Below are 14196 nucleotides of genomic sequence, written 5' to 3' on the forward strand. Positions count from 1 at the left end.
TCATTTGTGAAGCAGAACCAGACGAAGAAATGGCTGACAGGGAAAGAAGAGGACAAATTGGTCTTAGCATGCTGAATTAGAGCTGCTATACCAAATGTTAGTGGAGAAGACCCTAGGTGGGCAGGGGACAGCCTAGGAAGGGCAGGTGGAGGCTGGGCTCACAATCTCAGCACTCTGAAGGCTGCGAATAGCTAACAAGAATTCAAAGCCAGCTCAGTTCGGGAGGCTTTCAGAGGCTGCCTGGAGGGCTGATTTGTTAGGTCTAGCCTGGCAGGCACAGAGCCCCAGGCTGGAGGCAAAGCATTGTAGAAGCCAGTCAATGCATGCCTGTGATCCCAGCACATGGGACTTAGACGCAAGAAGAAGGAAATTCAAGGACATTCTTAACTAACATAGTGAGATCACTATGACATCTGGCCACTTGAGATGACCTACTACCAAGAGGTAGGTAGGTGGGAAATAGAGGTGGGCAGGTTGTGAGCACATCACTGAATGGTTGGTTTTTAAAAATTATAGCCAAACAGTGGTGGTGCATGCTTTTAATCCCAGCACTTGGGAGGCAGAGGCAGGTGGATTTCTGAGTTTGAGTCCAGCCTGGTCTACAGAGTGAGTTCCAGGACAGGCAGGGATACACAGAGAAACCTTGCCTAGAAAAAAAAATTATAATCTTTTTTGAAATTAACACGTATTTGTGTGCATCCATACATTCATGTTTGTGGACAGGGTACTGTGGAAGTCAGTTCTTCCTCTCTGTGGGTTTGGAGAATCCAACTGAGACCGACAGGCTTGTTGGCAAACACTCTTATCCACTGAGTCGTCTCCCTGGTCCAGGGTCTCATCTGTCAGCTCACCCTCCTTCACACTTGGGAAACAGCATCTTCTGTTATACTCTCTCTTCTGATTTAAGCAATACAGTTGCTTCTCAAATACTGACTTTGTATCATCCAGCAGCTTTGCAAGCACTTCAGCAGTCAGTCATTTATCTGTTCTGTCTTTAGGATTTGCTAAGTACACAGTGGCTAATGGCAGTTTTGTGTCTCCTCTGTGATGTCTGTCCTTTGAGCTGCATGAAGCATAACAGAGCATTCAGTGTTCAATTTTGTGGTCTGCCTCTTCGTTCTTAGAAACAGTGAGAGGCTGGGATGTCCGAGTGGTAGTGCTCTCTTAGAGTGTCTAAAGTCCCCAATTCACTACTAGGACCACTTAAACTTGATATGGTGACAAATGCCTTAAATCCCGGCACCAGGAAGGTAGGAAGATCAGAAACGCAGGGTGATCCTCAGCTACATAACAAGCTGGGATGCAGCCTGGGCTACACAACACCTATCTCTAAAGGACAGTGGGAGCTGGACATGATGGTACAACACTCTGGTGACAGGGACAGGTGTGAATTTGTAAATGTGAGGTCATCATGGTCGACATAGAAGTTCCAGGCCAGCCAGGCTAAATAGTGAGACCCTGTCTCAAAAGAGCAAAAGCTACTGTTGTTTGAGTGTTTGTTTTGTTTTGTCTTTTTGAGGAACAGTTGTTGAAACCAGGGCTTTCTCCATGCTAGACCAGCCTTCTACCCCTGAGCCATCTCCCTGTCCCTGCAGTTTATTTTGAATTGTTTAGTTTGCTACAGATTCCAAAGTAGAAATATATTTGTGGAAAATCAAAAATTATTGACTCAATTTGTTAGTGTAAATTGGTATGCAGAGTCCTGCAATGGAAACCTCTTGATTTTCTCCTGAGCATGGCCTGGCTGCATCCTGTCCTTCACCTGCATTGTAAACCAACATTTTACACGTGCCTAGTAGTGTTGCTTTAGCCAGGGTCAGCCACAGTCTTCATAAGTGTGCGAGTAAGCCCATGTGCAGTGTGACAACTGAGTGTTTGCTGCTGTTTCTCCAGGCTCGGGGACTGAAGAAGCAGGTCATCGAGGACTTCATCGCCCAAAACAAGTACCTGCTGGCCTCCCGGCTAACCAGCCAGAGGTTGTTTCATGAACTCTGCCCCGTGAAGCGGTCTCACCGACAGAGAAAGTAAGAACTCAAGGCTCTGCCGCTCACTGAAGTGGTGTGGTGTCTTTCTGAGGGGCAGTTAAATCTCTGTGATGGGGTGGGGTGTCTTAGTCCAGGGTACCTTCAGACCACATGCTGAAATTATAGATGTAAGCCACCGTATCTAGCAGATACCTGGCGAGCCTGCAAGATGGCTCAGCAAGTACAGGCACGTGCTATCAAGCTTGATCACCTGGGTTTGCTCCCTGCGATCCACACAGTGGAAAGAGGATTGATCCCCACACACCGAGATAGCTTACGGTTTAAGATCTATCTGAAATCTCACTGTTTACCACTACCACTCTTGAGCAGGCTACTGCCGTGTCCCGTGCATCTCTGCTCTCATGCATCCCCTGGCATGGGACTCAGTTCTCCACATGTTTGCCATTGGTATTTCCAAACCCAGGTCAGACCAAGTTGCTCCACCCTCTTTTCCTCTCCTACAACACTTTATCCAAGTTTCTGCTCATACATCAAGTGGTAGGTAATTTTCTGACCTGCATAAGTACAACCTTGACCCTACCCCAGCCTCTCTCTGTCCCTCTTCTCCTTCTTACAGAACTTGTCAATACCCATTTATGTGTCTGTGTATCTGTCTTCTCTACAGGAACAAGCGTGGAAGTGTTGTCTAGGAGCTCAGTAAATGTCTGGGAAAGTGAATGGATAAATGCTAGGCTTCCTTTAGGACCTTGTAGAGGCAGCCCTTCAGTCACCTCTGCCCTAAGATAGATCAACCACCACTCCTCCCTGAGAGAGATCATACAGAGTGTGTCTCTTAACCGTAGCAGCTATTGCCAGCCTGACCTTCCCTCAGGATTGGCTATAGAACCTCCTCTCTTATCTGTGTACAGATACTGCGTGGTTTTACTGACAGCTGAGACTAACAAAGAGAGCAAACCCTTTGAAGCCTTCCTGTCATTTGCCCTGGCAAACACTCAAGACACGGTACGGTTCGTGCATGTCTACAGCAACCGACAGCAGGAGTTTGCCAGCACATTGCTCCCGGACATGGAAGCTTTCCAGGGGAAGTCAGGGGTGAGCCATGGGCCCCATTCCCCATCCCCATTCCCATTCCTCCTGTCTTGGGAGTGCTGAGTCCAGAGTCCAGACATCTGCAAACCTCTGAGACCTGGGGGACCCTTATTCAGACTTCCCTCCATCCTTTGCCTACTGAGTTTGCATCTCCCATGTGGGCTCCAGACCTCCTGGAAGGCTCTTTTCCTCCACTCTGATCCCATTCCAGCTAAGCCTCTCGGCCACTTTCCATGAGGGGAGGTTGAGATGGGTCAGCCTTTTCCAGCAGCTTTTCCTGGGAACAGCTTTAGTGGTACAGAACTCAAGAGGCCCATTCTCCCAATCTCAGGCCACTGGTGACATGCTCAGAAACCTCTTCCTTCCTCATGTTCTTTGCCTGTGCCATCACCCCCACCCCTACCTCCAAATGCCTGGGGTTCTTCTTTTGGAGTCAAGATTGTAGTTTGGTGATAAGAGCGCTTGCCTGAAAAACAGGCAGCCCTGGGTTTCATCCTCCGTGCACAGAAAGAAGAAAAAGACCACAGTCTCATCCAGTTATCATGAGAAAGCTCTCTGCAAGGCAAAGGCTCCTTAGCTGCAACGTTAAGTCAGAGGCTGTTACACAGAATCTATGGGAAGAAAGAGACCCACAGTCTCATTCAGTTATCGTGAGAAAGCTCTCTGCAAGGCAAAGGCTCCTTAGCTGCATCGTTAAGTCAGAGGCTGTTACACAGAATCTATGGGAAGAAAGAGACCCACAGTCTCATTCAGTTATCATGAAAAAGCTCTCTGCAAGGCAAAGGCTCCTTAGCTGCAACGTTAAGTCAGAGGCTGTTACACAGAATCTATGGGAAGAAAAAGAGGTTTAGAATTTTGGCAGAAGCTTTGGGATGTCGCCATGAAAGCAACTACTTCCGCTTTTATTTTTTATAATGTTTCTGTTGTAGTGGATATGCCTGTAATCCTGGCACTGGGAGGTAGAGGCAGGAGGATGAAGTTTCAGGGCAGCCTGGGCTACATGATACCCAGTATCAAAAGTAAGCAAAAACTGAGCTGGAAAAATTGCTCAGTGATTAAGAACACTCTCTGTCAAATTCATGACCTCTTTTTTTGATTGCTATTGCTAACACACACACACATATTCCTAAATATAACCTGTTCAGTTCATATAATACTACCTGTATAGTATGTTTCCAGGGCTGACTGTTGGGCTTTAAACAACCAAATGGTGTACTCTCCCTGGGCAAGACCACTTCTCCCATTCCATGAATAAATTTCTTAAAGAACAAAAAATTGCCGGGCGTGGTGGCGCACGCCTTTAATCCCAGCACTCGGGAGGCAGAGGCAGGTGGATTTCTGAGTTCAAGGCCAGCCTGGTCTACAAAGTGAGTTCCAGGACAGCCAGGGCTATACAGAGAAACCCTGTCTCGAAAAAACCAAAAAAAAAAAAAAAAGAACAAAAAATTATTATTATGGGAAGGCCAAGGTTTGAGGATCTCTTGAGCTGAGGAATTTAAGGCCAACCTAGGTCACAAAATGAGAGCTCGTCTCAAACCTCACTAACTCCTGGGATGGGGGTGGAGTTCATTTGGTAGAATGCTTGGCTGACATACACAAGGCTGGGTTCCTCCCCAGCACAGTAAACCAGGGATGCTGGTGAGATGGAGCCAAGTTCAGGCCCATCCTCACAACTGCACAGTGAGTTTGACTACTAAGGATTCTTTTTGTCAGAAAGACCTCAAGTCCTCTTACAGACACCACAGACAGGATTTATGCATTAGCTTAGTGACCTCATGAGGCCCTTTTGCCCATCTTCCCTGGGACAAAGCGCAGGCAACCGCAGCTCACGGTTTGACAAGATACACTATGTAAGTCCAGACTGGGCTCATTTATGGATGTATGTATTTCATATGAGTACACTGTAGCTGTCTTTAGACACACACCAGAAGAGGGCATTGGACCCCATCACAGATGGTTGTTCACAGATGTGGGTGCTGGGAATTGAACTCAGGACCTCTGGAAGAGCAGTCAGTGCTCTTAACCTCTGAGCCATCTCTCCAGCCCCTGGGCTCAAGCTCTTGATCCTCTTAACCTCAGCCTCAGCCTCCCAGGAAGAGGAGGAGGGGGATGGAGTTAATGGTGTCCTTATATCCTGTTGCTTTTGAGACTCTTAATGGTCTTTCTTTTTTTCTCTCAGGTGTCCATCTTGGAAAGGAGGAACACAGCAGGGAGGGTGGTGTTCAAAACCCTGGAGGATCCCTGGACCGGCAGTGAGAGCGATAAGTTCGTCCTTTTGGGTTATCTTGACCAGCTGCGGAAAGATCCAGCATTTCTGTCTTCAGAAGCAGTGCTCCCTGACCTGACTGACGAGCTGGCTCCTGTGAGCATCAGGGTCCAGAAGAATGGGCCAGCAGGAGGGGCGGGGCGGGATTGACAGGACGTGTCTGTTAAGCAGTGTGGCTTCCTCCTGGGCTCAGTCCTGAGCACTGCCTGTCTCTTCCCACAGGTATTTTTCCTCCGGTGGCTCTACTCTGTTTCTGGCTACCTCTCGGACTTGTGGGAGAGCCTGCTTCACAGTAACTGGTAGGATGTTGTGGGTTTCTTTTCCTTGTCAAAGCCAGCCTGGAAGCCTGTGCTTGGCTTTGTGTGCACTAGGCTGCTGGAAGTAGGCGAGCTCACACAGCCCGATAACCGACTTCTGCTGCCTTTGCTTTGCTTCTTACCACTTGCTGATAGGTCCTTCTTGCTGGGCGGGAAGAGTCACCCCAGCTGGCCTCGCTGGCAGCAGGGCTGGTACTAGTCCCTTCTTCACTCTTGGCTGTGTCTGCCACTCGGCACAGTGTGTGCACGCACAGATAGATATGTCTGTCCATGCCCAAAACTAGCTTGGGGAGGAAAAGGTTTATTTTGGCTTACAAAGCAAGGCAGGAGCTGAAACGGACCACAGAGGAATGCTGCTTGCTGGCTTGCTAAGCTGCTGTTCTTACACTCCCCAGGACTGCCTGCCCACTGTGGGCTAGGCCCTGCCGGGTCAATTAGTAATCAAGAGAACTCCCCACAAACATGTCCACACGCCAGGCTAATGGAGGCAACTTTCCCGCTAAGTTCCCTCTTGCCAGGTGACTGTAGTTTGTGCTCAGTTGACCGCTGAGGCTGACTGTGACGCTCCCTGTCCATCTGGGCCACATCTGCCATTCTGGCCACATTCAGAGTCTGAGATCATTCTCTAGAGTCTGTAGCCACCAGTCCCTCAGTGTCAGTCCCTCAGTGTCAGTCCCTCAGTGTCAGTCCCTCAGTGTCAGTCCCTCAGTGTCAGTCCCTCAGTGTCAGTCCCTCAGTGTCAGTCCCTCAGTGCCAGTCCCTCAGTGTCAGTCCCTCAGTGTCTGTCAGTCCCTCAGTGTCAGTCCCTCAGTGTCAGTCCCTCAGTGTCAGTCCCTCAGTGTCTGTCAGTCCCTCAGTGTCTGTCAGTCCCTCAGTGTCAGTCCCTCAGTGTCTGTCAGTCCCTCAGTGTCTGTCAGTCCCTCAGTGTCAGTCCCTCAGTGTCTGTCAGTCCCTCAGTGTCAGTCCCTCAGTGTCTGTCAGTCCCTCAGTGTCTGTCAGTCCCTCAGTGTCAGTCCCTCAGTGTCTGAGAGTTGCTTCCTGTATCCGGTTCAAGTCCTTCGTCCTCTCATACAGAATGTATTAGACACAGCCGAAAGCCACCTCCCACTTCTTCACCCTCGAAACAGCCTGTCTTGTGATCTTATTTCTTGGTGTGAAAGAAGTGTGGTTTGGGACCTTTTTCTCCTGAGACAGCTGAAAGCCAGATCCCCGCAGATGTGGGCTCACAGCTGAAAGCCAGATCCCAGCAGATGTGGGCTCACAGCTGAAAGCCAGATCCCAGCAGATGTGGGCTCACAGCTGAAAGCCAGATCCCAGCAGATGTGGGCTCACAGCTGAAAGCCAGATCCCTGAGGTTGTGGGCTCACAGCTGCCTTTGCTTCCAGGCGGGAGATGATGCCCCTGCTGTCCCTCATCTTCTCGGCCCTCTTCATCCTCTTCGGCACGGTCATGGTCCAGGCTTTCAGGTACCCAGGGGCCAGCCCACCAGGCCATGTTTGCCCTTCTTGTTCAGAAAGGAAAGTAACTTCTGTTTCCATGCTTTAGTGACTCAAATGAGGAGCGAGAGTCGCACCCTGCAGACAAAGAGGAAGTCCCCGAGAAGACTGGGAAGACTGAACCGAGCTTCACCAAAGAGAGCAGCAGGTTCTTCCCACACAGCACACCCTGCCCTCAGCCTCGTAGAGCGTTACAGAGATGGGTAGAGAGGCCTCCTTGCCTGCCTCTAAAACCTGGCTGTTGGTTTTGGGGAGGGAGTTGCAATGCCAGGGATGGAGCCCAGGGCCTCACATGTGCTGCTTACTGAGCCCCCATGCTAAAATAACCTGAAGTGGACAACTATGGGTAGCAGTGTAAGGCCACATGTACTGTTCTGAAACAGCCAGTCACGGTGGCACACGCCTTTAATCCCAGTACTTAGGAGGCAGAGGCAGGCGGATACCTGCGAGTTTTATATAGAGTGCCAGGCCAACCAGAACTACGTATTGAGACTCATCCCAGAAAAGAGCAAACAGTTGTGTGCGTCATCGGGGAGTCACAGTCACAGCAAGTGCACGTGTACCCCCAGTCTGTGAAGTCACCTTCAGGCTGAGGTGTGTGAAGACGTGAATGTGCCTTGACCCTCCTCAACATGTCTCACTTGCACGTTTGCACACATTATAACATGGGAGGGGAATCCAGACATCCCAAGCACTTCTAGTCTCAGGCATTCTGAGTTCTTTGTATTTGTTATTTTTTAGTTGTCCCTGTGTGTCTGTGTGTAGGTTTATACTCTGAGAGGCCAGAAATACTAGATCCCCCTAGAGCTGGAGTTCCAGGCTGGTGTGACCTTCTGGACCTCTACAAGTTCAGTACATGGGCTGGAGGGATGGCTCAGGGGTTAAGAGCACTGACTGCTCTTCCAGAGGCCCTGAGTTCAATTCCCAGCAACCACACGGTGGCTCACAACCATCTGTAATGGGATCTGACGCCCTCTTCTGGTGTGTCTGAAGACAACTACAGTGTACTCACATATATATAAAATAAATAAATAAAATCTTTAAAAAAGAAGACGTTCAGAACACACTCTCCATTCCCAGGCATCTAGAATAAGGGAAAAGCCACTGCTGACTGGGGTACACTAAGACCGTCTACACATGGAGATACAGGACCAATAATAATAATCTGAGTGCCATGTGATTTGCAGGCTCAGCTCAGCTCAGGCATGAAAGCAGGAAGAGAAAGAAACAAGAGAGGTGATACGTGAGCCAGAAGCTGGGTAGCGTGTCCCCGTGACTCATTACTGCAAGAGACCTGTCCGAGTTAAAAACAGACTAAGCATGTATGGCCTCTGTGGCTCTCATCTGTAGTCACCTTTGCACTGGACTGAAAGCTGCATAAGAAGGGTTACTGTGGGCCAGGGCCACCCTGCAGCCCCGCGAGTCCTAGTCAGTTCTCGGCTTCACTGGTTTTGTGTTTGTTTTGGAGACCTAAGGAGGACTTTGCATATTTATGTATTCCCCTAGCCCAGGCTATCCTCAGACTCCCCACATAGTTGAGGCTTGCCTTAAGCTTCCCGTCCTCCTGCCTCTACCCCCTAGATGCTAGGGTTGCAGGCATGCCCTGCCACAGTGGCTTCCACTGCTTTCCACCCCCTGCATCCTGAAAATGTCTAAAGTTTTCCATATTTTTCCACAGCAAGATTCCTAAGAAAGGCTTTGTGGAGGTGACTGAACTCACAGATGTGACGTACACCAGCAATTTGGTACGCCTCAGGCCTGGTCACATGAATGTGGTCCTGATCCTGTCCAATTCCACTAAGACAAGCCTGCTGCAGAAGTTTGCTTTGGAAGTCTACACATTCACCGGGTAAGCAGGTGGGGTGTGTGTGTGTATGTGTGTGTGTGAGCTCGAGAAGGGGCAGGAAGAGAGAAAGCAGGGGGTGTGTATCTAAGGAAGAAGAGAGAAGACTCTCCACTTGGAATAAGCGACTGCAAGGCCATTGCACACTTCCCACTGGATGAGCAGAGCTCTGTGTCCTTCCTGGGCCACATTTCTGCCATCCTTGGGGCCTTCTCTTGATGTTAGTTTCTCTGTGTAGCCCTGGCTGTCTGGAACTCATGATGTACACCAGGCTGGCCTCAGACTCAGAGTTCCGCCTACCTCTACCTCGTGACTACTATGATTAAAGTCACGTGCCAGCACACCTGCTTTGATCTTGTACTTTCTATAATAGACCTGGATGCTCTCAAAGTTGGAACAGTCCTCCTACCTCTACCTTCCAAGTGCCAGAATTACAGGCTTTCTACCACTCTCCCTTGACTCTCATGTCCATGCACCCCACCCCACCCCCAGGTCCACATAAATCCATTCATAAGCCCAGGCTGCAGCCAGCACAAGGCTCTCTGGCTGTTCAGCCTTGTCTAGGGTGCTGGCACTCTTCTCCTCAGTGGCCTGCAGCGGAACTCCTGGAACCTTCTGAACCCTCGTCTGCTCTTCCCACAGGAGCAGCAGCCTCCACTTCTCCTTCCTGACACTGGACAAACACCGGGAGTGGCTAGAGTATTTGCTAGAGTTTGCTCAGGATGCGGCCCCGATCCCAAACCAGTATGACAAGCACTTTATGGAACGAGACTACACTGGCTACGTGCTGGCCCTAAACGGCCACAAGAAGTATTTCTGCCTTTTCAAGCCACTAAAGACAGTGGATGAGGAGACCGTGGCCTCCTGTGACCCTGACTCCTCCCGAGGGAAGCCTTCCTGTGGCCTTGGCCCCAAGCCCCTCAAAGGCAAGCTGAGCAAGTTGTCGTTGTGGATGGAGCGCCTGCTGGAAGGCTCCTTGCAGAGGTTCTACATCCCGTCGTGGCCTGAGCTGGACTGAGCAAGGCCTCCAGAGGATAGCGTGCCCCAGGAACAGGGATTTTAAGAGAGTCTCCATTGTAGATTTCTCTTCTAGAGCCATGGCTAGAAGACCTTTGCTTTGTCACCTAGGAGTAAAGTACTGCAGGTTTGACCACTAGATGAACTTCTTCCTTCCCCTTCGGGTTTTCTCCCCCTGGATGAATGCCGCAATACTTCAGTAGACTGCCCAGCCCCTCCTCTGCTGTCCCTATAACGTGCTCACACCCCTGTCCTTACACTGCAGAAACCCAGGGCTTGCCCCTGAGCCGTGCCTGGACCAACCTCAGGATCTTCATGAGCCTGTCTCATGGGGTGGGTCACTCACCTCTCCCCCAGCCCCTGCAGCAGGCTCCTGCTGGCCCCTGCTTAGCCTCTGCCAAGCTGTGTGCTCTCAACATGGGAAGCCCACCAAAGCTTCTAGGTCCTCCGTCTTAAGAAGAGACCTAGTTTGCAGCAGTTTCCTATGTGGTTGCGCTTCCAGGGGCAAGCAGTGAGAAGTGTATTTTGGGGGTATCCCCCACAACAGTGGGCCAAGCATGGTTTTGAGAAGAAAGGGGGAGCAGGGGTGAAGGTGCAGCATTCACATTTGGTCTCCCCACCGAGAGGGAGGGGGAGCACTGGAGGTGCAGAGCCCTGTGACCCTGCGTGCACTTCCCTGTCCCGTCCCCTGCCCTCACCGCACTCTGTCAGCACCAGCACAGCCAGGGCGTCTGCCTTGCCAGCACTGGAGTGGCTGAGCTGCTGACCTGTCCCTAGAGGCCCTTTTGCCTCTGGGTTTTAGAGTTTGATAACTAGGAGCCATATCCTGTGATCTTGTTCTCTGAACATAGATAAGCTGCTATAGAGCCAGTAGATTTAAGATGGCAGCACTTAGTCCTACCCACCAAGAGCTAGGTGCAGGAGCCCTTCCTGCCTCGCTCTCCAGTAAAACGCCAGGCGTGTCTTCATACCAAGGAACCTGACCTCTCTGACAATTGCATTTTGAACATTGTTGTCCCCAAAGAGCTGAATCTTCAGGTCGTCTCTTGAGACTGTGAGCGGAGACTTGTCCGGACTCCTGTCAGTAGGCAGCTAGCTAGCTTCTTCCTTCTGGCATCCCTGCTTCACTGTTTCCTCCTTCCCTTATTGCTGCTTCCTGCTGCCAGATCAGACCCATCAGCTCCAGTTCGCCTGGCTCACGCACCCTGAGCTCAGGGCTGGATCATGCTCGCCCGCTCAAGGACATACCCTTGTTTTTAGAGCCAACCCATGAGGGGAGTTTGGACAACTGTCACACATGATGTGTTCTACTGTCAAGCAAATGCCCTTTTGTAAAATGAAGGGCACAAATCAGGGACCGGACATTCACTCAGTGAGTATTCTCCAGTTGTAATTGCTTTGAACCAAGCACCTCGGATCCTGACTACTTTAAACACTGAGCTCCAGTGGTAAGTGAGGAATTATTTGAACCCAGGAACTCTGTAGTTTTCAAAGAGTCTTTAGCTTTATTAAAAAGTCAAGAAAACACTGCCAGGCTTCATTCTTCCATCTGCCCCTCTAGCAGTACATGCCGACTCTCCATGCTTCTCATGTGCCTGGCCCAGCTAGAAAGGGTGAAGGTAGCCTTGGCTCCTGGAGGCTGAGGATAAGCTGGGGTAGAACACTTGCCTGGCAAGTGCAAAGCCTGGGGTCCACCCCCAGTGTCTCACACACAGATGGGTTTTTTTTTTTTCTTTCTTCCTCTATTTTTATGGCTGGGTTCCTCTTATGGGTTTGTTTTAACTCATTGATTGATTTTTGTCTTTACGTTTCTGGAACCGGTCAAATCCCTTGACATGTAATTTCTGAAACCAAAAACTCCCCAGATGTTTGTTCTCTTCTCAAAACTGTACCAAGAAGATAAAATGTCTTTCCATTCAGGGGGGTAGAGAGGCGTGGGGACGGGATTGGCATAATCCCTGCAGACCTGATGGAGACGGGTATCTACCAAGGACATCATGCAACTTTGATTTGCTTGCTTGCTTGCTTGCTTTAAAACAAGAGTCTGACTATGTAGCCCAGGCTGGCCTCCAACTCAAGGCCCTCCTGCCTCAGCCTCCCAAGTACCCGGATTCCAGGCGTGCACCACAAGTCTACCTTTGACAGATACAAGCCTTTCTTCCTGAATGTTGTTTCTATGAATTGTTTATTTTTGTGTCAAATATGAGCTATATTTATGCTCAGCCAAATGCCAAGGTTTCTCATCCTAATGAATGTAGTCTCACAGGACCCAATTTCGGCTCAGATACTGCTGTGTGAGAAGTGGGTATCTGTTCAAGGCAGCCTGTGAGTCATGTTCAGTCAGTCTGTGGGATGCCCTCTCCCTGCTGCTGGGGTCATCTGCGGTTGGCCTAACCCAAGTTAATAGACTGCCTGAGACATTGGAGGAGGCCACTCTCCCTGTCCCCTGCCAACACCCAAAACAGTTTGCTTGGCGTTTTCAGAAGGGTCAGTCTCCTCATTTGCAGCCACCATTGATGTGTTTGCTGAAAAAATAGATCTGAGCCATCTGCTTTGCTTCAGCTAGGGACTAGAAGATAGACCCAGCCTCTCTGGTTTTGTTTGGTTTGGTTTGGTTTGGTTTGATTTGGTTTGGTTTGGCTTTTCAAAGTAGAAGTCCATCTGGGGCTCAAGCTTAGCGGTAAAGCACTTGCCTAGGGAGTATGTGATCCTCTTGATTTGATCCCCAGTGATGAGGGGGGTGGGGTGGGGCAGAATTAGGTACAATCCCTTAAATGTTGATGCAAAGAGCCATATGTGGTGGCACATGTCTGTAATCCCAGCAATCGGGAAGCAGAGGCAGGAAAATCCGGACTTGGGGGGGTCATCCTTAGCATGAGCAGGTGAGACCAGCTTGGGCTATAAGACCGAGTCTCAAAAGCAAATGATCCAAGGCTGGGGCAGGGCGTGAAAGTGCTTGTGTAGTGCTTGGGGAGGCTCTGTGGTCTTTAGTCCTAGCACCGTAACTAAGGAAACAGGTAAAGAAGAGGATGCGGATGAAATGTTGGCCCGTGTCCACGTGCCCTTGAAAACAACAGCGGGCCGGAATCTGCTGCCATTGTTAGAAAGGATAGCTGTACCTGGAGGCAGATCTGAGAGGAAGGTGGCTATTTTGCACTTTTGATACTACTAAGAACAAATAATTTATTTGACAAATTGTGTCTTTTATGTTTTATGTTTTCCTTTTCAGTTTTGTTTGGTTTGGTTTTGTATTGTGAACAGGCACTAAAGCTAATGTTATTTTGTTTTAAGAATATTACGGACTGGAAACAAATAAACTATTTTAATGTGTGATGGCTCTGGGGTGCCTCTGGAATTGCAAGGTGATTCATGGCTACATTATTAGAGTTGTATGACACTCAATAGTGCTTTCCGTCAGAGCAGGCACGGGAGATGGCAGGCATAGAGGGACTGTTGACCTGAGGGCAGATAATGCAAACCCGAGCGAGGTGTACAGAGAGAGTTAGGAGTTCTCTGAGAGCAAGCTGGCAGCATCTGGTTTAGTTTTTACCCCTAGTCTTGTTTGAGGTGAAGGGAATTAAGTAATGGGTCTTACTCTCTCAACCAGGTTAGCCTCAGACACACACGGACTCCCCTGCCTCGGTACTCCACTGTAGAGACAGATGCTGTGGAGACGGAATGCCTGTGCTGCGCTACTTCTCGGGCCTTTCCCGTTGACTTGTCTCCTTCTCCTGTGTCCTCCACCTTCTATGCAAGGGAACAAAGTTAAAGCAGTATAGACTGGCCAGGTGACGGGTTCTGGTTTCCTGAGCCTGGCATTCTTGCTATATAACCCTAGTTAGGCTCAAATTTGTAACCGTCCTCCTGCCTCAGCCCCCCAAGTGTTGTGCCAAGGTGCACCACCAGACCGGGGGCTGCTGTATTTCTCCGGTCAACATTTCTCCTTAGGAATGTGAACTTTAGCCAGATGTGGTGATGCACGCCTTTAATCCCAGCACTCAGAGGCAGAAGCAGGTGGATCTCTTGAGTTTGAGGCCAGCCTGGTCTACAGAGTAAGTTCCAGGACAGCCAGGGCTACACAGGGGAACTCTTGTCTCGCAGAATGAGCTTGGGTGGAAAGATGATGGCTAACAGTTAAGAGCACTTACTATTACAGAGGATGCGGATCCAGCTCCCAGCATGC

General features: G+C 49.8%; 1 protein-coding gene across 1 annotated transcript in view; it reads left to right on the top strand.

Moving 5' to 3' along the window:
• Dnajc16 (DnaJ heat shock protein family (Hsp40) member C16) overlaps positions 1-13344 on the top strand; it is a 31310-nt gene extending 17966 nt beyond the window's left edge. Inside the window, exons 8-15 of the mRNA XM_021160548.2 lie at positions 1894-2024; positions 2894-3077; positions 5254-5436; positions 5563-5639; positions 7043-7123; positions 7203-7301; positions 8832-9002; positions 9639-13344. Of these exons, the coding sequence (XP_021016207.1) occupies positions 1894-2024; positions 2894-3077; positions 5254-5436; positions 5563-5639; positions 7043-7123; positions 7203-7301; positions 8832-9002; positions 9639-10014 (1302 nt within the window). The 3' untranslated portion in view covers positions 10015-13344. The remainder of the gene's footprint in view (positions 1-1893; positions 2025-2893; positions 3078-5253; positions 5437-5562; positions 5640-7042; positions 7124-7202; positions 7302-8831; positions 9003-9638) is intronic.
• The last annotated feature ends 852 nt before the right edge of the window (positions 13345-14196 follow it).

Source organism: Mus caroli, unplaced genomic scaffold (genome assembly GCF_978045245.1).
Source record: "Mus caroli unplaced genomic scaffold, Mus_caroli_1 scaffold_6, whole genome shotgun sequence".
NCBI lineage: Eukaryota > Metazoa > Chordata > Mammalia > Rodentia > Muridae > Mus > Mus caroli.